This window comes from Gorilla gorilla, chromosome 4 (genome assembly GCF_029281585.2).
Source record: "Gorilla gorilla gorilla isolate KB3781 chromosome 4, NHGRI_mGorGor1-v2.1_pri, whole genome shotgun sequence".
NCBI lineage: Eukaryota > Metazoa > Chordata > Mammalia > Primates > Hominidae > Gorilla > Gorilla gorilla.
Genome location: NC_073228.2, coordinates 63,703,361 through 63,725,845, shown reverse-complemented (window position 1 = coordinate 63,725,845; position 22,485 = coordinate 63,703,361). Strand labels below are relative to the sequence as shown.

Genomic DNA, 22,485 nt, shown 5'->3' with positions numbered 1-22,485 from the left:
GGGGAGGGATCTGTTCATCAGTAATCTTAAAGCACCTGGCATTAAAAGAAAGTCTAGAATAAATTGTCTGTGGGTGGTGCATATGTGCTAAATCAGAAACAGCATCAGCATTTAATTCACAATATCATTCTTCTAGGAGGTGGAGGAGCTATCTTAGCTGAGGTGAAATTTAGAGGGTCACTTTGCCACTGAAGTGCTGAGTCAATGAGTGGAGGAAACTGTGACCCAAGTTATTTAAAATTGGGGAGGATGCCAAAAGAACATTGCCAGAGGGTGTTTAAATCAATCTGGATTTTTGAGAAGCAATTCCAGTGTTTATTTCCAAGCTACATAGATAGACTCTCTTATTATCTTATCACAGCAGACACTTATCAGAACTTCATCTTGGAAGCACAGAGGCTGTAGGGCAAATGGACTGAGAATAAAGATGAAAAAAGAGAACATCTCTTTTCAAAAAAAGGAGGCGATATCCTTGAGAAGGCTGCCCTATATCTGCCCTACCCTCTATTTTCAAGCCTTCACCAAGTTGTTTCTAGAGTCTGTTGCTGATAATGGTGAAATGGTGACGATGACAATGATGAATTCATGGCAAGGATTAGCTCTTGCCTTTTCTTCCTCCACATTGCATAGATTTGAGCCAAAGGGGGCACTATTCTTTTATAACTCAGATGAAAAGGAAGTAGATGCTCACTTAAGATAGTTTGAATTGCCTTTCTCACAAGGAGTGGTTCCAGGAGAAATGTAATAGGCACTACACTAGGTTTCCAGCTGAGGGCAGCCGTGTTAGCCTTTGCTGACTCCTTACGGCTGCCTACTGAGAGATCTGCAGAGGAAAGGCACTGAAAACAGGCAAACAATGTGAAGGTGGACTGGGAGTTTGGAAATCAGGCTGGTGAGAGTTCCCAGAAGAAGGCTGTCTGTAGTTAGAGACCGACCTGTGTCCGTGAGCTGGGGGAATCCCGGAATGAATGGATGGTCTTTGCTGAGGATTGTATGAGCAGCAAAACTTTCTGAGCTATGACGTGCAGGGCAAATCAAAGCTGACTGCTCCTTACAAACCTGTGGAGTTGGACTTGCTGTTTTTCCTCTTGCCACTAGAGGGTAGAATGTGAAAAGAAGATTAGCATGTTTTCATCCTTGCCTAGTTAGCCCTGCAGGAATTCTAAGTGTTAAAGGATAAGAAATCTTGATCTTGCTAACACATATATCTGTCCAAGCTATTTCCTGGCTTACACATGTTCAATGGCTCCCTAAAGTTTCCAGAATAAAGTCTGAGTTGATGAGAATGGCATACAAGCTCTTCCCAAATTCGCCTTGGTCTTCCCTCATAACTCTGCCCTTCAGTCCCCTGCTCTTCATCTACAATACAAATCCTCGGGGAAGTAGTGTGGTAGAAGGAACATAGGTGTCGGAGACAACTGGAAGTCAGTTAATCATCCCAGACCACTTATTTTCCATCAGTACCACATGCAACTCACCACTAATTCCTGTCTATTCTATCTCTTAGAGAAACTCTTTGAGGGCAGGGACCATGTCTACTTTGCTCAAATTTGTATCTTTTTTTTTTTTTTTTTTTTTTTTTGAGACAGAGTCTCGCTCTGTCACCCAGGCTGCAATGTGCAGTGGTGCAATCTCGGCTCACTGTAACCTCTGCCTCCCGGGTTCACGCCATTCTCCTGCCTCAGCCTTCCGAGTAGCTGGGACTACAGGCGCCTGTCACCTTGCCCAGCTAATTTTTTTTATTTTTAGTAGAGATGAGGTTTCACCATGTTAGCCACGATGGCCTCACTCTCCTGACCTCGTGATCCATGCACCTTGGTCTCCCAAAGTGCTGGGATTACAGGTGTGAGCCACCGTGCCCAGCCTCAAATTTGTATCTTTACTGCCTAGCACTCTTCATGGGAGCTCATTCAATATTTATTGATCAAAATAATACATGAATGATTACATCCATAGCACTGTTGTCCTCCTAGTCCAAGTTAATACCATCTCTCACCTGGTCTGCAGTGGGGTCCCAAGTGGTCTCCCTACGTCTCCTTTTGCTCATTACAATCCATTTTATACTCTGCAGCAAGAATGATCTTTCCCAAATGCAATTTTGCTTTAAAACCCTTCAATGGCTTCCCATTGCTCTTAAAATAAATACCGTTATATTCTGAATATGACCCACAAAGTAAATATAATTTCATTTATTAGCAGTTTGGCCACTTGCTAGTTATGTGATTATTAGTAAATTAGTAAATCTCACTGAGTTTTGGTTTCCTCATCTTAAAAATGTAAACAATAGGCCGGGCACAGTGGCTCACACCTGTAATCCCACTTTGGGAGGCCAAGGCAGGCAGATCATTTGAGGTCAGGAGTTCGAGACCAGCCTGGCCAACATGGTGAAACCCCATCTCTAGTAAAAATACAGAAAATTAGCTGGGCGTGGTGACAGGTGCCTGTAATCCCAGCTACTAGGGAGGCTGAGGCAGGAGAATCACTTGAACTTGGGAGATAGAGGTTGCAGTGAGCCGAGATTGTGCCACTGCACTCCAGCCTGGGTGACAGAGCGAGACTACATCTCAAAAAAAAAAAAAAGAGGCCCGGCACAGTGGCTGGCGCCTGTAATCCTAGCACTTTGGGAGGCTGAGGCAGGTGGATCACCTGAGCTCAGGAATTTGAGACCAGCCTGGGCAAGAGGGTGAAACCCTGTGTGTACTAAAAATACAAAAAAAGAAAAAAAAAATTGGCTGGGCATGGTGGCACATGTCTGTATTCCCAGCTACTGGGGAGGCTGAGGCAGAAGAATCACTTGAACCCAGGAGGTGGAGGTTACAGTGAGCCGAGATTGTGCCATTGCACTTCAGCCTGGGCGACAGAGCAAGACTTCATCTCAAAATATATATATATGAACAATAATTATTCCTACCTCATAGAATTGTTGAGAGGATTAAATAAACTAATACATACAAAGTAATGAGCACAGTGTTCCATTCTGTGTTCAGTAAATGGTAACTGCAGTTTTTAGCACCTGAATGACATAGTCCCTGTATATCTCTTGCTATTCCCCCTCATTTTCTGGCAGTCTCATTAAGTTTCTTTCAGATCCTGGAATCCCATGCTCTTTTTTTTTTTTTTTTTTGGTCCAGGCTGGAGTGCAATGGCAATGGCGCGATCTTGGCTTACTGCAACTTCCATCTCCCAGGTTCAAGCGATTCTCCTGTCTCAGCCTCCCAAGTAGCTGGGATTACAGTAGCCCGCTACCACGCCCAGCTAATTTTTTTTTTTTTTTTTTTGAGATGGAGTTTCACTCTTGTTGCCCAGGCTGGGGTGCAATGGCGCGATCTCAGCTTACTGCAACTTCTGCCTCCTGGGTTCAAGCAATTCTCCTGCCTCAGCCTCCTGAGTAGCTGGGATTACAAGCATGTGCCAGCAAGCCCACCTAATTTTTTGTTTTGTTTTGTTTTGTTTTTTGAGACGGAGTCTCCCTCTGTCACCCAGGCTAGAGTGCAGTGGTGTGATCTCGGCTCACTGCCACCTCTGCCTCCCAGGTTCAAGCGATTCTCCTGCCTCAGCCTCTGAGTAGCTGGGATTACTCAGCTACTCAGCAAGTGCCACCACGCCCAGCTAATTTTTGTATTTTTAGTAGAAACGGGGTTTCAACATGTTGGTTAGGCTGGTCTCGAACTCCTCCCCTCGTGATCCACCTGCCTCGGCCTCCCAAAGTGCTGGGATTACAGGTGTGAGCCACCGCGCCCCCAGCTAACTTTTTGTATTTTTAGTAGAGAAGGGGTTTCACTATGTTGGCCAGGCTGGTCTCAAACTCCTGACCTCAGGTGATCCGCCCACCTTGGCCTCCCAAAGTGCTGGGATTATAGGCGTGAGCCACCGCACCCGGCCTGCATGCTCCTTTTTATTCCTACTTCTCTATCTGGTCCCATGTGGAGTTTCCTTCCTCTAAGAAGCCTTTCTTGACATCCCATGTCTTGTTCGGATGGCCCTGCAATGGGCTCCCATGGCATCCTAACACTCCTCAAAGTATTTGTTATCTATTCCTTACATAGTGACTGACATTTAGCAATCCTTCAGTAAATATCTGTTGAATCAACTCCAGACACTGCATTTCTCTTTCCCATGCTGTTTGTACATGCTGTTTCTTATTTCTTTTCTAGACAGAACATCATGACTGCTACATCCACATTTCCTTCCCAAGGGAAACTTTCCCACCCACAGCCTCTGTTGAAGAGACAGCCTCTAGGTAGCCATAGTTATGTCCCTTTTGCCTTAGCTGACTGGACCAGAATTGGCATCTGACGCAATGGTGGATAATCCAGGACCTGGCTAGCAATTTCCAGCATATCTGGCAATTAAAAAGGAGTAGGTTGATCAGACACTGTCTCTCTTTTTAAAAACTTATTATTTTTAAAAAATATGTGAAACGGGGTCTCACGGTTTTGCCCAGCTTGGTCTCGAACCCCTGGGCTCAAGGGATCCTCCCCACCTTGGCCTCCCAAAGTGCTGGGATTACAGATGTGAGCCACTGCGCCTGGCCCAGATTCTCTTTATTTATTTATTTTATTTTTATTTTATTTTATTTTTTTTGAGACGGAGTCTTGCTCTGACACCCAGGCTGGAGTGCAGTGACGCAATCTCGGCTCACTGCAACCTCTGCCTCCCAAGTTCAAGCGAGTCTCCTGCCTCAGCCTCCTGAATAGCTGGGATTACAGGTGAGTGCCACCATGCCTGGCTAATTTTTGTAGTTTTAGTAGAGACAGGGTTTCACTATGGTGGTCAGGCTGATCTCAAACTACTGACCTCGCGATCCACCCCCCTCAGCCTCCCAAAGTGCTAGGATTACAGGTGTGAGCCACCGCGTCTGGCCTATTTATTTATTTATTTATTTATTTATTTTGAGACAGCGTTTCGCTCTTGTCACCTAGGCTGGAGTGCAATGGCACGATCTCGGCTCACTGCAACCTTTGCCTCCTGGGTTCAAGCAATTCTCCTGCCTCAGCCTCCCAAGTAGATGGGATTACAGGCACCTGCCACCACACCCAGCTAATTTTTGCATTTTTAGTAGAGATGGGGTTTCACCATGTTGGCTAGGCTGGTCTCAAAGCCCTGAGCTCAGGCAATCCCCCTGCTTTGGCCTCCCAAAGTGCTGGGATTACAGGCATGAGCCACTGCACCCAGCCTCTCTTAATGTTTAAATTTTGAGTTAGCAAAAGGAGAGAATGCAGCCTTTTTTTTCTTTTTCTTTCTTTCTTTTTTTTTTTTTTTTGAGACAGTGTCTCACTCCATCACTCAAGCTGGAGTGCAGTGGCACAATCTTGGCTCACTACAACCTCGTCTGCCTCCCAGGTTCAGGCAATTCTTCTGCCTCAGCCTCCCATGTAGCTGGGATTACAGGCACCTGCTACCACGCCCAGCTAATTTTTGTATTTTTAGTAGAAATGGGGTTTCACCATGTTTGCCAGGCTGGTCTACGAACTCCTGACCTTAAGTGATTCACCCACCTCGGCCTCCCAAAGTGCTGGGATTACAGGCATGAGCCACCGAACCCAGCCCGAGGATGCAGCTTCGAATGATAAGAACACAAGCTGAAATGATACCTAAAGAAAAGCTATTAATATTAAGATAAATTCAGAGCCATGAGGAATCAAGGAAACCTACAAGGAAATAGAAACTATGAGGTAGAGAACATTCATCTGAAAGGAAGAATAAAGAATCAATCAGTACTGGTGGAAGAGGCCCTGCCAGGAGGAAAATAGCTAAGTCATGCTAATGAGTGAACATCAGAGTGAAAACAATAAAAATGCCATCTCTTGCTCTTCTGGGCTCTTAGTTTTCCTGAGTTTCTGTGACATAGATCTTTAAAATAAAATTGTTGAACTAAATGAAGCAAGTTATTATTTGCAACCCAGAGTTCCTAACTGATATACCATTTCTCTGTTTTGGGAAAACCCAGCCATCCTCTAAGGGTAAATTTCTGGCTCTCTCCTCTGTTTTCTCTCTTCGTTTAGAGAAGCACTTGTCACATTACCTACATATTGGTTTGTCTCTCTTTACCCAGAGAATATCAGGCTGTTAACTCTTTGAGGACAGGTTACATTGTCTGTGTTTCCCAGCAGCATACTGTGTCTAGTAGTAAACTTGATATACAAAAGATGCTCAGCATATAAAACCAGCTACTGTTCTAAGCACTTTATAGATTTGAATTTATTTAATCTTCCCCAAAATCCTCTGAAGTAGATACTCGTATTTTCCTCATTTTACAGATGGGGAAAGGTGAGGCACAGAGAAAGGCTTACGAAAAGTTACAAAGTAAAGATTCAATCCAGGCAATTTGGCTCCAGAGTCCCAGAGCTTAACTACTATTCTATATAGCCTGAACTAAAGGGGAATGAGGACAGGGAATACTAGTTAATATGAATATTTGAGCACTTATCTAAAAGCACTTTCACACATATTATATGAGGCCATCAAGAGTCTCCTCATTGTGGGAAACTAGCCAGAAGTTTATCCCTGAAATACCAAATACTCAGATTCTTCCTATAGGCACAGAAAAATGAAAATCAGTAAAGGGCACATGCAGACTTATTTTGTAAAAAATTCCATGGACACCTGGTAGGTAGGTTTGATTTATAGGCTAATGTCTAAGGGAAGAATTGTATTACAGTATGAAAACCTTTCATATGGGGCAAAGCAGCTACTTTCTCAGCTATTCCAAGAACTGTGAGTCTCTCCCTAAAGCCAACAATTGAGGGTGTGTATGTGGGGTGGTAGGAAGGGTGGATATAGTGGTGATTCCCTAGTGTATTATTGTTTTTAAAGGAGTCTGGCTTTAGGGAGCTCTTGCAGATGCCTTTATTGGCAGTGTCAACCGTTTCTTTTGAGTTGCCATGGCACCCAAAAGACAAAGTTGGGGGGCTGTCTATTAGTGAATGATTAGGAGCCAAATAAAAAGGAAAGTTCTTTGAGGGAAGGCTGGGGTTGTTTGGGGAGCGGGGTGGAGCTGGGTGTTTAAGTACTGATATAGGGTTAATCCAGACAACTCTTGGCATGACCCATACACAAGCAACAAAGACCAGAACAAACAGGAAGGCTACCTAGGAGCTTTCTAGCATGGTTTCTTCTTCCTAATTGCCTATGTCTAAGAGAGATCTGAGCAAGTGACCAGAGGAGAGGTCTGAAGCCAGCAACTGTTCAGCACTGAAAATGTTAAGTATTAATGGTGCCCTGTAGGGACAAAAAGAGTCTTTGGGCTCCTCAGAAAGTGAGGGAACAGCAGGAGCTGCCTGTACCTGAATAAAATTCACCAGGGAGGTGATTGAGATTTCTGTTTGGGATGAATTCCTGGTGACACAGCCATATGGCTTTTACTGACTGCCATCCTCCAGACAGTATACTCTTTTTGGGGAGAAGCTAAAGTATACAGAAGATTGTGCTTTCCTCACTGTCATCTTTAATCCCTCCCCCATCATTAGCTGGAACTCTTAAATGAAGACTCAAGTGTCCCAATCTATCCTTCCAGCCTGAATTCCTGCCCAAGATCAAGGGTCCTCCTTCCCTTTCCCCAAGCCACTTCCCCACATCTCTGATTTTCTCCCTAGAGTAGGAGGCTCCAGGGGACCACAGCTGACTCTGCCAGGCACAGAGGGTTGAGTCATTCTGCAGGCGTCAGAGCTGTTAGCAACAGCTCTGCTGATCTGTATGCAGCTCCAACTCCCTCTCCAGTTCAGAGTTTTGGAGCTGTCTTGTTCAAAAGTAAAGAACAGAACACAGATGGCTGGTAACAGGATCCCACAGGGGCCTCCTTTCCCACTGAGCCCATCCTGCTAATCCTTTTACAGAAGACAAAATAAATGGTGAGTAGAGAGAGAGGAAAAAAAAAAAAAGAGTATCGGCTTCTGCACTGTTCTGTGGGTCCTAGTGGAAGGTCTCTGGTAACAACCCCAAGCTACTCACTAAATTTCCTAGGCATATTCCCTTCCTGATCCTTCTTTCTCTTCATCCACTTCATTTCCTTTCCAATCTCCCATTCTCCAACCCAGTTTCCTTTTCTCTGTAGTATCTTTTAATCTGATGGAGTATTTTGCCCAAATGCCTTCTATTTGTGCCAGGCAATTCTAATCCTTATGTGTATAGAACAATCAAAAATACTAGGAGTTCTTGGCTGGGCGCGGTGGCTCACGCCTGTAATCCCAGCACTTTGGGAGGCCGAGGCGGGCGGATCACGAGGTCAGGAGATCGAGACCATGCTGGCTAACACGGTGAAACCCCATCTCTACTAAAAATACAAAAAATTAGCCGGGCGTGGTGGCGGGCGCCCGTAGTCCCAGCTACTTGGGGGGCTGAGGCAGGAGAATGGCGTGAACCCGGGAGGCGGAGCTTGCAGTGAGCCGAGATAGCGCCACCGCACTCCAGCCTGGGCGACAGAGCGAGACTCCGTCTCAAAAAAAAAAAAAAATAAATAAAAACAAAAGTACTGGGAGTTCAGAGTCGCTCATTTCATCAACCTTATCTCTTGGGAGGTCCCCATAGTTCCTTCTCTTCTACTGAGGTAGCACTGTGCATTATAAAGAACACAGACTTTAGGTCAGGACGGTAGCTCACACCTGTAATCCCAGCACTTTGAAGGCCGAGGTGGGTGGATCACTTGAGGACAGGAGTTTGAGACCAGCCTGGCCAACACAGCGAAACCCCATCTTTACTAAAAATACAAAAAATTAACTGGGCGTGGTGGTACACGCCTGTAATCCCAGCTACTCAGGAGAATGAGGCTCGAGAATCGCTTGAGCCCACGAGGCGGAGGTTGCAGTGAGCCAAAATAGTGCCATCACACTCTAGCCTGGGTGACAGAGTGAGACTCCGAACGCTGTTCTAAAAGATACATAAACAGGCCGGGCGCGGTGGCTCACGACTGCAATCCCAGCACTTTGGGAGGCTGAGGCGGGCAGATCACCAGGTCAGGAGATGGAGACCATCCTGGATAACACGGTGAAACCCCGTCTCTACTAAAAATACAAAAACAAAATTAGCCGGGCGTGGTGTCGGGCGCCTGTAGTCCCAACTACCCGGGAGGCTGAGGCAGGAGAATGGCATGAACCCGCGAGGCGGAGCTTACAGTGAGCCCAGATTGCGCCACTGCACTCCAGCCTGGGCGTCAGAGTGAGACTCCGTCTCAAAAAAAAAAAAAAAAAAAAAAAGTACATAAACAAATAAATAAAAAGCTAAAAATTCTGCTCTGCCATTTACTAAAGATGTGAGCTTGGGCAATTTACTTAAACTCTATGAACTCCAGGTATGGCATCTGATGATATCTATAGTAGCATCTACTTTGCCAGCTGGCTTACAGATTAGATAGAGGTAAAACATACTATCTGGAATATAATAGGTCCCCAATAAATATTAATTCTCTCTCTATCCCCCTGTTGCTGTAAGTGCCAGGTCCCTGTTTTCAACAACTGAAAAAAAAAATCTCCCACTGAGAAAGTTAGCATTCACGCTCAATTGCTGCTGATACAGTTGAGGTAAGAGAGTGGGAAGTGTGGGTGAGTTTTGCAAGACTAGAAGTCTTTGTAAAAACTAGCATGTGAATACACTAATGTTGGTTTTCCCCAATATAGGGATTCTTGGTGAAGAGTGCTGGTTTCCTCATGTTGGTGCTGCAGCATGGTTGATACTAATTTATTTTCCTTAGAAAATAAGATGCTGAGGCCGGGCACGGTGGCTCACACCTGTAATCCTAGCACTTTGGAAGGCCGAGGCAGATGGATTGCCTGAGCTCAGGAATTCTGGACCAGCCTGGGCAACACAGTGAAACCCTGTCTCTACAAAAATACAAAAAAAAAAAAAAGAAAGAAAAGAAAGAAAAATTAGCCGGGTGTGGTGGCAGGCACCTGTAATCCCAGCTACTCATGAGGCTGAGACAGGAGAATTGCTTGAACCTGGGAGGCAGAGGTTGCGGTGAGCTGAGATCGTGCCATTGCACTCCAGCCTGGGCGACAGAGTGAGAGACTCCATCTCAAAAAAAAAAAAGAAAAGAAAAGACGATGCTGGTTTGCTGATTGTGTGGCTTTAGGTAAGTTCTTATCCCTCTCTGGGCTTCACTAGAACAAAAGATTACTGCTCCTCTTCACTCCAGGAAATTAGGAGGATTCATTGAAGTTTGTGTAAACTCCAGGTGAAAAGTTAAGTACAGGATGGTATTATCCTTGGCACTGAGAATCCCGGAAGTGTTTTTGCACAATCAGGTCAAATGCCATTGTTCAGTTTATGTGATTACCAAAGACTCAGCTGACACAGAGTTATGGTTTGACATGGTTCCTTTGTTCCGGATAATAAACATGTGTAATGTCAATTATACTAATGTGTTTTGTTCTAGTCGAAACAAGAAGGAGGCTGGTGATGAGGCTGGGACATCATACTTCATTCTCTCTGACCAGGCGCACTCTGACAACACGTTTTTCCTGTCTCTCTTTGTAACTGGTAATTAGGTTCTCAGCTGAGCTGTTAGGAATCTTGATAGGTTTCCCAGGCAGTCACCATCTGACAATTTACAACTTTGGGCTTTTCACAACTGGCGTGTTCCCTTCCAGGGAACGAAAGTTTCTCAATCCTATGTTCCTCCTATCATTCAAAGAGTCTGATCTGAGAGAAATGCTAGCTTTCTCAATGCATTATCTAATTCCAAAGCAGACTGTTGGGTCTCTTAGCAGTGATGGGGAAAATCTCTGTGTTCATGTGTGTCCTGAGCAATACGGGTTGCCCCTATGGTGTAATAATGGAGTGAAAGTCATCAAAGCCAGAAGTGGCACGGCAGTATGGGAATTTAACATAGCCTTTCAAAAGGAGAGGAAATAATAGTAAAAATTAGTACAGTTGCTTTTTCTTTCTTTTTAAAAATAGACGGATCACGAGGTCAGGAGAGCGAGACTAATCCTGGCCAACAGGGTGACACACCATCTCTACTAAAATACAAAAAATTAGCCAGGCGTGGTGGCACGCACCTATAGTCCCAGCTACTCAGGAGGCTGAGGCAGGGGAATCGCTTGAACGCGGGTGGCAGAGGTTGCAGTGAGCTGAGATCATGCCACTGCACTTCAGCCTGGCAACAGAGCAAGACTGTCTCAAAAAAAAAAAAAAAAAAATAGAGACGGGGGCCGGCCACAGTGGCTCACGCCTAGCATTTTGGGAGGCCGAGGTGGGCAGATCACCTGAGGTCAGGAGTTCAAGACCAACCTGGCCAACATGGCGAAACCCTGTCTCTACTAAAAAAATACAAAAATTAGCCAGGCACAATGGCGCCCACCTGTAATCCCAGCTACTCGGGAGGCTGAGGCAAGCGAATAGCTTGAAACTGGGAGGCGGAGGTTGCAGTGAGCCAAGATCGTGCCATTGCACTCCAGCCTAGGTGACAAGAATGAAACTCCATCTCAAAAAAAAACAAAAAAAAAAAGAAAACAATTTTTTTAATTTTGTGAAGGTGTGATAATGATATTGTGGTTATGTTACAATAAAGGTCTTTGTTACAGATACATACTGAAGTATATACAGGCGAAATGTTATGATGATTTATAAGAGGTTTATTTAAAAATACTCCAGGGGCCTGGGTGAGGTTGCTCATACCTGTAATCCCAGCATTTGGGAGGCCGAGGCGGGTGGATCACGAGGTCAGGAGTTCGAGACCAGGCTGGCCAAGATGGTGAAACCCTGTCTCTACAAAAAATACAAAAAAATTAGCTGAGCATGCTCTACTAAAAACACAAAAAAATTAGCTGGCGTGGTGGCACATGCCTATAATCCCAGCTACTCAGGAGGCCGAAGCAGGAAAATCGCTTGAACCTGGGAGGCAGAGGTTGCAATGAGCCGAGATTGTGCCACTGCACTCCAGCCTGGGTGACAAAGTGAGACTCTGTCTCAAAAAAATAAATAAATAAAAATACTCCAGGGGGTGTTGAGTGGGTGTGATGGCTCATGTCTGTAATGCCAGCACTTTGGGAGGACAAGACAGGAAGACTGCTTGAGTTCAGGAGTTCAAGAGCAGCCAGGGACACATAGTGAGACCCCTATCTCTACAAAAAAATTTTAAAAATTAGCTGAGCATGGTGGCACACACCTGTAGTCTTAGCTACTTGGGGGGCTGATGGGGAGGATTGTCTGAGCCCAGGAATTTGAGGCTGCAGTGAGCTATGACTGTGCCACTGCACTCCAGCCTCGATGATAGAGCGAGACCCTGTCTCTAAAATAAATTAAAAAAATAAACTCCAGCAGGGAGAATAAAGGTTTATGGGAGAAGAGGTAAAAGATAATGATAAAGTGTTTATACTAGTTGAAGCTAGGTGATGAACACCTGGAAGTTTATTATTTATTGCACTCCTTTTGAATGTTTGAAATTTTCCATAAAAAATTTAAAAAATACTAGGGAAAGCCTGAATCTCTTTCCACTCCCAAATGTATGAAATAACTAGAAGAGAACATTCTTGCTATAACAATTTCAGGAAAAGAGATCAGGATTGGAGGGGCATCTTTTAAGGGGTAGGTGAAGGAAGAGGACCCTGCCAGGACAGGAAGGTGGAAGGAAATCTGGTTTTGAGTGGTGTTGAAAAAGCCAAGGAGGAACACAGTTTCAAGATGGAAGGAGTGTCAATGACGTCAAATATTGCAGATGACAGGAATAAAACTATTAAATGACTTCACTAGACATTGCAACCAGGAAGTCAGTCTTGACCTTGGCAAGATCAATATTAGTAGAGGGGGGTGGGAAGATAGATAATTTGGAATTCCAAGAAGCTTGGCTATAGACAGGAGAGATGAAAGTAATCTTTCTTTTCTCCCCAAAGAAGAAGAAACTAGGGCATGTTTTTAATGCTGAGGGGGAGTTGCCATTTGAGAGTGGTTGACAACATAGGTGAAGAGAAGAATGACCAACTCAAAGAGTAAGGACCCTTACTACAAGAGGTAGTATTGAGAACAAATCATATACACATCCCATTGAAGCAGATAGCTTCCTTTTCTGATCCTTAGAGTTAATTTTTATTTTTTTATTTTCAAGACAGAGTCTCGCTCTGACGCCCAGGTTGGAGTGCTGTGAGCCACTGTGGCTGGCTGTGAGCTTTTAAAACAAACAAACAAAAAGCAGGTTTGGTGCAGGGGCTCACACTTATAATCCTAGCACTTTGGGAGGCGGAGGTGTGAGGCCTGCTTGAGGCCAAGAGTTTGAGACCAACCTGGCCAATAAAGCAAGACCCTGTCTCTATTTTTATTTTTTATTTTTGGAAACAGAGTCTCGCACGGTCACCCAGGCTGGAGTGCAGTGGCACGATCTCAGCTCACTGCAACCTCTGCCTCCCGTGTTCAAGCAATTCTCCTGCCTCAGCCTCCTGAGTAGCTGGGACTAGTCGCACATCGCCACGCCCAGCTAATTTTTTTGTATTTTAGTAGAGACGTGTTTTCACTGTGTTGCCCAGCCTGGTCTTAAACTCCTGAGCTCAGGCAATCCTCTTGCCTCGGCCTCCCAAACTGCTGGGATTACAGGCGTAAGCCACCAAGCTCAGCCTTTTTTTTTTTTTTTTTTTTTTTTTTTGAGACAGAGTCTTGCTCTGTTGCCCATCTCACTCAAACATGTCTACAGAAGGATGCCTGACAGAAGTGTGGTTTTACAGGCTGGAAAATAAAGCTGATCATGTACGGAGTTGCTTCTTGAGCTCTATATTCTCATATAATGTGATCCATTTTGTGAAAATCTTTTTAAAATGCCAATCCTTTTAAAATGCCCTGCACATGGAGGCAGCATATTCTTCTATTTTAACCTACAAGAATAGATAAATACTGGGCCAAGGTACGTAACAGCTGGTAGAATACAACTCGATATAAGAAAGTCCTGACCTAGGCCGGGCGCGATGGCTCAAGCCTGTAATCCCAGCACTTTGGGAGGCCGAGGTGGGCGGATCACGAGGTCAGGAGATCGAGACCATCCTGGCTAACACGGTGAAACCCCGTCTCTACTAAAAATACAAAAAAAAAAAAAAAAAAAAAAAAAAAAAAAAAATTAGCCGGGTGTGGTGGCAGGCGCCTGTAGTCCCAGCTACTCGGGAGGCTGAGGCAGGAGAATGGCGTGAACCCGGGAGGCGGAGCTTGCAGTGAGCCGAATTAGCGCCACTGCACTCCAGCCTAGAGACGAGTAAGACTCAGTCTCAAAAACAAAAACAAATTGACTTTGGGTTGGGCATAGCGGCTCACTCCTGTAATTCCAGCTACTCAGAAGGCTGAGGTACGAGAATTGCTTGAACCCAGGAGGCAGAAGTTGCAGTGAGCTGAAATTGTGCCACTCCACTCCAGCCTGGGCAACACAGCGAGACTCTGTCTCAAAAAAAAAAAAGACATTGACTTTGGAGTTCCACTTCCATCACTTACTAATGTCGGTAGCTGCCCTTACTTTGTGTCATTCTCATAACCAAGCTGAGGATTCTTTTCTTTATCTGTAAAATGGGGTTAATATTACCTTCTTCAGAGGGTCATGTGAAGATTAAGTAAGTAAGATTAAGTAACATGTAAGGTGCTTAGCACCATGCCTAGTCCATGGAAAATGTTTTAAAGTGTTAGCTATTACTGTGTATGTGCAAGGAGGTAAATATTCATCCCACTTCTCTGACACTACCCTCTGGCAGGCATCCCATGATCAGTGCATCATGGTTGATTGTCTGGGACATCTGTGGCTATAGGAAGGGTTGGGCAGCATGTTTGTGGACTGAGAGGTTTTTGGAATGTATCTTCAGGACCAGTTGGTGATTTTATTATGCCCTTTGCTTTGGCTGACATCTGCCAGGATTTAAAAAAATCTACATGAATTCCTACCAGATTTCTGCCACACATCATATGAAACACAAACAGCTGGCAATCAAAACATAAAATAAGTTAATATTTTATTGGCTTGGGATTTTCTTTAGGCTTCCTCTTCGGACTTCTCTTTACTAAATAGGAGTAATATACTAGTAGGAAGTCTTTTGGGGCCAGGTGCACTGATTCATGCATGTAATCCCATGACTTTGGTAAGCCAAGGCAGGAGGATCACTTGAGGCTAGAGTTCGAGACCAGCCTGGGCAACATGGCTAGACCCTGTCTCTACAAAAAATAAAATAAAAAATTATCTGGGCATGGTTGTTTGTGCTCGTAAGTCCCAGCTACTTGGGAGGCTGAAGGTGGAGGATCCCTTGAGCTCAGGAGTTCGAGGCTGCAGTGAGCTATGATCACCACTGTACTTCAGCCTGAGTGACAGAGCAAGACTCTTTTTTTAAAAAAAAAAAAACAAAAAAAGAAGTCTTGTGGTTGAAGGTGACAATTCAAATCAGCTTTTTTTTTTTTTTTTTTTGAGACGGAGTCTTACTCTGTCGCCAGGCTGGAGTGCAGTCGCGTGATCTTGGCTCACTGCAACCTCCGCCTCTCGGGTTCAAGCAATTCTCCTGCCTCAGCCTCCCAAGTAGTTGGGACTACAGGTGTGCGCCACCATGCCTGGCTAATTTTTGTATTTTTAGTAGAGACGGGGTTTCACTATGTTGGCCAGGCTGATCTCGATCTCTTGACCTCGTGATCCGCCCGCTTCGGCATCCCAAAGTGCTGGGATTACAGGCGTGAGCCACTGTGCCTGGCCCAAATCAGCTTAAGGGTGGGAAAAAAGAAATATATTAGGCCCTGTAACTGAAAAATCAGTGCCGCAGGAGCTTAAAAAGTTTTGTTAAGTGTTTGACTCTGTCTCCCTTTTTTCTGTCTCTCCACACACCACACCCAGCTCCCAATCCCTAGGTATTTTTCTTTATAGATTGGGTTTTGTTATAAAGTTGAGTGTCCATACTGGGGCAGGAGATACAGCTGGTGAACTGGGGACTTGGGTGCTTCCCACTGCTGCCACCTAGTTTTAATACACCTCAACACTGAATGCTGTCATGGATACTGTCTACACACAGGAAATGAATCAGGAAAATTTCTAATATCTGTTTTAATCAAATGCTTCCTTTGGCCAGGTGCAGTGGCTCATGCCTGTAATCCTAACAGTTTGGGAAGCCAAGGTGGGCAGATCACTAGAGGCCAGGAGTTCGAGACCAGCCTGGCCAACATGGCGAAACCCCTTCTCTACTAAAAATACAAAAATTAGCCCAGCATGGTGGTGCATGCCTGTAATCCCAGCTACTCAGGAGGCTGAGGCATGAGAATTGTTTGAACCCGGGAGGCAAAGGTTGTGGTGAGCCGAGATTGTGCCACTGCACTCCAGCTTGGGCAATAGAGTGAGACTCTGTATCAAAAAAAAAAAAAAAATCAAATGCTTCCTTTACTGATATGTTGTATTATACCCACTAGAGACAGTGCGTGTCTCAAAATTCAGGTTTTAAACAACCTCTCCTACATAACCTGCTCTCTCCTACTCACTGCCCAGAAACCCCCGAAGAAGGGACAGACGTCTGGCCCGGTTATCATATGGCACCATGTAAATGGTTATCATGAAACTTGCCCTTTATTTCTCCTCTTCATAAATTTACTCAACACAGAAATGCTAGAATGTTGTAAATGTAGAATTCGAAGGCATTTGAGACTTTGTGAGGATGAGATCAGAACTTGACGCTTATGAACCATAGACATGCTTCTATAAGCAATTTAAGCAGGCTTCACATAGATCATATGGAGGAAAGCTTGCATCTTGGTAGTTTATTTTATGCAACAGAGGGATGCTGGATGAGGGAGATGGGGTCTGTGTGGGAGGAACTCCATAGAAAGTCTAGATTTACATCATCCCAGTTTATGAGCCCAAAGGCAAAGCAAAACTTCTCACTCTCACAAAGCAGTATATAAAATCCAAATGAACATCTGAGTGGTCCAGCTTGGGCTCTGGGTCATGTACCCTTCCCTGGCCCAGTTGCTTCACCAAGGGGTGAGCTGTTTTGGTTGCCCACGCTGTGACGGTGTGCCCATCTGTAGCAAGAGGCCCAGAGTAACAACCCCACAAGAACTCCACAGAACAACAGACAGGAAAGTTCTCTAAGAACTGTAGAGTACTTAAAAAAAATTTTTTTTTTGAGACAGGGTCTCACTTTGTCACCCAGGCTTGAGTGCAGTGGTGTAAACAGGGCTCACTGCAGCCTCAACTTCCCAGACTCAAGTGATCCTCCCACCTCAGCCTCCCTAGTAGCTGGGACTATAGGTGCACACCAGCACACCCAGCTAATTTTTGTAGAGATGGGGTTTCCCCATGTTGACCAGGCTGGTCTCAAACTCCTGAGCTCAAGTGATCTACCTACCTCAGCCTCCCAAAGTGCTGGGATTGCAAGTGTGAACCACCACACCCGGCCATAGGGTACTTTTTGCCAGAAGAAGAGGGAGAAATTTGGGACAGACAAGAATAACAGATATTCACTACAAGTGGAATAGAACTGCTAGTGAGGCTAACTGATATGTTTTTTTGTGGGGATGCTAGCTAGAGTAGAATATATTAGCACTTGTGGTCAGGTGAAATAAAGCAGCTATCACCTGGATACAACAGAACTTTCATATCCAGACAGGATCTTCACTATAAGTCTGAGACATGGGTAGGGCATATTCATTTTACAGTATATGCTTTTGGGAGTCAAGAGACACAGAGAAGCATAGCAGAAAACACATCATTTACATGACAGGACCGGCTATAACTCTGATACGTACATCAGTTTGGGAAGCAGGTGACTTCTAGACATTCTTAGAACCTTAGACAATCCTGAAAACATCTGACATGTGTAAGACTCCAGAAATACCCATCGGCCAGGCACATAGTGCCAAAGTGACAGTAACCTCCAGAGAACTCTAGCATGTGTGTACACCTTTTCCTAGAGTTCTCTGTCACACTAACATTTGCAGCAGCTATTCTTCCATACACTCCAGGCAAACAGCTTTCATTCACTCACTCTTCTTGACATCTCCCACACCTAACCCAATTTCTGACACATAGGAGAAAATGTCTGCAGAATTATTGAACTGATAGCAAACATTTGTTGAATGTCATTATGTACATTATGCTAAGTTTGTGGACATAGATATAAATAAGACAAATATTCATATGCTTGTGAAGATCACAGCCTGGTGGGAAAGGCCAAAAAATAAACAGTTCTGTGTGAGGACTATTTGGTTGCAAACAAAAGAGAACCAGACCCAACGTTAGCTTAAGAAAAATGGGAATGTTTTAGCACACAAATGCTAAAAACTCCAGGGTCAGGACTGACTTCAGACAGAGTTAGTTCCAGGGCTTCAGTGATCTGGTTTTATCTCCAGAATGTGTTTCCCACTGAGTTGCCTTTGTTCTGGGGCTTCACAGCAAAAGGCAATAGCAATTCCAGTCCTTACATTCTCTCAAGGAAATAGAATGTAGTGGCTCTGAGAATTGCTTGAACCCGGGAGGTGGAGGTTGCAGTGAGCTGAGATCGTGACACTGCACTCCAGCCTGGGCAACAGAGCGAGACTCCGTCCCAAAAAAAAAAAAAAAAAAAAAAAAAGAATATAGACCGAGCACGGTGGCTCATGCTTGTAATCCCATCACTTTGGGAGGCCAAGGCGGGTGAATCATGAGATCAGGGGTTCGAGACCAGCCTGGCCAATATGGTGAACCCCCCCGTCTCTACTAAAAATACAAAAATTAGCCGGGCGCAGTGACACGCGCCTGTAGTCCCAGCTATTTAGGAGGCTGAGGTAGAAGAATTGCTTGAACCCGGGAGGCAGAGATTGCAGTGAGCTGAGATCGCGCCACGGCACTCCAGCCTGGGCGACAGAGCGAGACTCTGTCTCGAAAAAAAGAAAAAAAAGAACACAGTGGTCCTGGATGAAAGCTGAGTTTGACAACTGGCTTCACCACAAACTGGCTATAAGAACTTTGACAAGTTAATCAAAATTCTTCTCTGTGCCTCAGTGCCACTCTTTCTTTCTTTCTCTCTCTCTCTCTTTCTTTCTTTTTGACAGAGTCTCGTTCTGTTGGCCAGGCTGGAGTGCAGTGGCACGATCTCCTCTCACTGCAACCTCCGTTTCCTGGGCTCAAGCAATTCTCTTGCCTCAGCCTCCTGAGTAGCTGGGATTACAGGCGTGTACCACCATGCCTGGCTAATTTTTTTCACGATATTGGCCAGGCTGGTCTCGAACTCCTGACCTCAGGTAATCCGCCCACCTCAGCCTCCCAAAGTGCTGGGATTACAGGCATGAGCCACCGCGCCAGGCCCAGTTCCACCATTTCTAAAAGGGAATAATAATTATACCCACCCAATATGGTTATTGTGAGGAGTAAATAAGTAGAGTGTTTAGAACTCTCTCTGGCATATAATCAGCACTCAATAAGTGTTAACTATTTCACTATTTTTGTTATTATCATCATCATCAAATTTCAGAAACTTTGCGCAGTGGCAGTATTGTAGCCAATGAGATTTATCCGAGGTGTGATTATTACTCATTGAAAAATCATAGGCTGTGCACGGTGGCTCACATCTGTAATCTTAGTACTTTGGGAGGCCGAAGCAGGTGGATCCTTTGAGGCCAGGAGTTCAAGACCAGCCTGGGCAACATGGCGAAACCCATCTCTACAAAAAATACAAAACTTAGCCAGCACGGTGGCATATGCCTGTAGTTCCGGTTACTTGGGAGACTGAGGTAGGAGAATCATTTGATCCTGGGAGGCAGAGGTTGCAGTGAGCCAGGATCACACCACTGGACTCCATTTTGGGAGTTCAATATATATATTACATTTTTGGGAGAAAATAAGAAAGTTTCTTTCCCAAAAAGCCAGAGAAAATCTTATTGTACCCATTGGCTCTAATTGGATCATGTGCCCATCCCTGAGCCAGACTAGAGGAAGGTCATACATACACTGTATACACGGATTGCTTAGGCCTGATCAACATGCTTCTTCCTTGGAGCACAGATCTACTATGGCCAGCCTGGTCTCGAACTCCAGACCTTAGGTGATCCGCCCGCCTCAGCCTCCCAAAGTGCTATAATTACAGGCGTGAGCCACCGGGCCCGGCCCAGAGTTAATTTTTATTCATGAAACTCATATAACAGGTTTATTTATTTCAGTCGTTTTGTTGGTTAAAGAACCAAGATTTTTTATGACTACACTTTGTGTACACTTTTAGGTTCTCTCTTTTTTTTTTTTTTTTTTTTTTGAGACGAGTCTCACTCTGTCGCCCAGGCTGGAGTGCAGTGGCGCAATCTCGGCTCACTGCAACCTCCGCCTCCCGGGTTCACGCCATTCTCCTGCCTCAGCCTCCCGAGTAGCTGGGACTACAGGCTCCCACCACCACGCCCGGCTAATTTTTTTCTATCTTTTAATAGTGACGGGTTTTCACCGTGTTAGCCAGGATGCTCTCGATCTCCTGACCTCGTGATCCGCCCGCCTCGGCCTCCCAAAGTGCTGGGATTACAGGCGTGAGCCACCGCGCCCGGCCTTACACTTTTAGGTTCTTGAATAAGTACTGAGGGAGTTTTCCCTAAAAAAAAAAAAAAAAAAAAAAAAGTTTTGAGATAAAAGAATAAAAACTCTACTTCTTCTTTGCATAGGAGTCTTTAGTTTGTTTGCTGCTCTTGTTCCAAAACTTCTCATTACTCAACCTACTAAACCCACAGACACTTTTCAAGAAGTTATCTCTTTTCTGCATCACCAATATATAGGGTGGCTTAGATCTGTATTTCCAAGTCTTACTGTCGTTCCAAGAATTAGTATCAACTATTAGAATCTCAAAAACTCAACTGCATACTGATTGCGCTGCCCAGTGTACCTCTGAATCCCACGGGGGAGGGGGTGTAGAACCGAGTTGTGCAGGAATGGGATATTCCACACTTCAGGGCAAACTTATTCGCAGGATCAGTGGCGGGCTTTGGAGGTGGGAAGCAGGAAGGAAGGGGAGTGCAGATAAACCCTTCTTCTTCAGATCTCCGGGGTGAAATGAATGCATCTGACGCCCGCGTGGCATTAGAAGCTCCGCGAACTCAGTGAGGCCATGCTGGACAGAGGCTGGGACTCCGGGCCACCGGGACAACTCTGCCCGTAGCAAGCCTTGCGCGCTCCTGTGAGTGCGCGCGCGCGCGCATGTAGTCGTGTCTCGCGCAGGGTCCGGCCTGTCAGGCGGGAAATCTCGCGAGATCGGAGACGGGGGATGACGGTCGGGAGGAGGGGAGTGGTGTCGGGTAAAGGGGGGGGAAGCTGGGCAGCGGCCGGGCTCTGTGGCTTCAGGGCTCGGGGAGAGAGAGGGAGGGTGGCAAAGAGACTGAGTCGGTGCCGCCGCCTGCCTGAGGAGAGAGGAGGGGTCCCGCTCGCCCTGCGCCCTTCGCGGGCCGAAAGCACTAGGCACTCGCGAACATCTGAGGCCTCCCGGCCCCGGGGGACCCCGCCCCGCCGTCCGCCGGCCGGCCCGCGGCCTCTCTTCCCTTTGTGAGCGCCTCCTTACCAGGGGTGGTGTTGGTGGCGGAGGGCTGCGCGTGGGCCCGCCCGCCGAGGGGCCGCGGCGGGGGACCGAGAGGGCCTCGGCTGTGTGAGGACTAGAGGCGGCCGAGGCCCGGGCCGGTTCCCCCGAGGCGGCGACGGAGACGGCTCCCGGCACTTCCCCGCGCCATCTTAACTGAGCCCAAGCGCTGAGGGCGCCTCCTCGACCCCGGTCGTCCCCTCGCCCCCCCCCCCCAACCCCCCGCCGCCGCCGCCCCTTGTTGCAGAGCTTGGGCTGGGCGGCTTGCTGGGGCTCGGGGGTGGGGGGCGGCGATCTGTCGCCAGGCCCCCTCCTCCTCCTCACTCCTCACCCTCCAGGGTAGCGGCTACCGGAGCGCTGCAGGGGGCTGCGCCTGCCTGCTCCGCCCCAGACCTGTCGGCGAAAGGGTAAGGGCACCTCTGCTTTGGGAAGGGGGGATATAGAGGGGGGCGGGGAAATTCGGCCCACTCGGGCCTGTGTGTGGAAGAAGGGATGTGGGAGTGGGGTGGGGGAGGGAGAAAAGGAGGGTCTGTGATTCTGTGGGTGGGGTGAAGAAGCTGGTGAGCTGGGCGCCCTCCGGTTTTAAGGGGCGAGAGCAATTCCATTCCTTTTTCCTGAGGGTCACCGGAAGGGGTGGTGGAAGGGGGATGTTTCGAGGAAGGTGTGGCCCTCACAGGGAGACTGGGTTGATGTGCACCCCGGTTTAAAGGCGCGAGGTCCCTTTCCCCTCTGGTGCCTTTGCTCCTCTTCTCCTTTGTAGTGTCTGTGTATTCTTGGGAAGGGAGACTGCTCTGGGTGGCTTGCTGGGTGGATTCCACCCCCTAGCACAGGAAATCTATTCCCCTCTTCTGTAGGGGCGATGGAAGCGTTTCTCTCCCCGTACCCTTCCCCCTTCCCCATCCTCTAGTCTACTGCAATGCTGCAGAAGTCCAAGGCAGTTTCTTCATACACAGACCCATGTATACACAGAAGGGAGGGGGAGCAGGAGAGGGAAGTAATGGCGCTTCCCTTGAAAAGGTTACTCTTTTTCCTTTGGTTT

The 22,485-nt window shown here is 46.3% G+C and overlaps 2 protein-coding genes and 1 pseudogene across 7 annotated transcripts in view; 2 read left to right on the top strand and 1 right to left on the bottom strand.

Moving 5' to 3' along the window:
- Positions 1-242: 242 nt before the first annotated feature.
- On the bottom strand, positions 243-22,346 carry LOC129533539 (serine/arginine repetitive matrix protein 1-like). The gene is made up of 4 exons (XM_063705968.1): positions 22,072-22,346; positions 20,763-21,765; positions 11,614-11,703; positions 243-1,094 (listed from the first exon to the last, which is right to left on the bottom strand). The coding sequence occupies exons 1-2, from the start codon at positions 22,344-22,346 to the stop codon at positions 20,826-20,828; spliced, it is 1,215 nt and encodes a 404-aa protein (XP_063562038.1). The 3' UTR covers positions 243-1,094; positions 11,614-11,703; positions 20,763-20,825.
- LOC115934713 (uncharacterized) lies at positions 19,378-19,501 on the top strand (annotated as a pseudogene).
- TAOK1 (TAO kinase 1) overlaps positions 21,714-22,485 on the top strand; it is a 160,303-nt gene continuing 159,531 nt past the window's right edge. For 2 of the 6 annotated variants that reach the window (XM_031011033.3, XM_055388590.2), the window contains exon 1: positions 21,714-21,853. The gene's annotated coding sequence lies outside the window, so the exon portion shown is untranslated. The remainder of the gene's footprint in view (positions 21,854-22,485) is intronic. The other 4 variants (XM_063705863.1, XM_055388589.2, XM_055388587.2 and 1 more) reach the window with 2 other exon arrangements.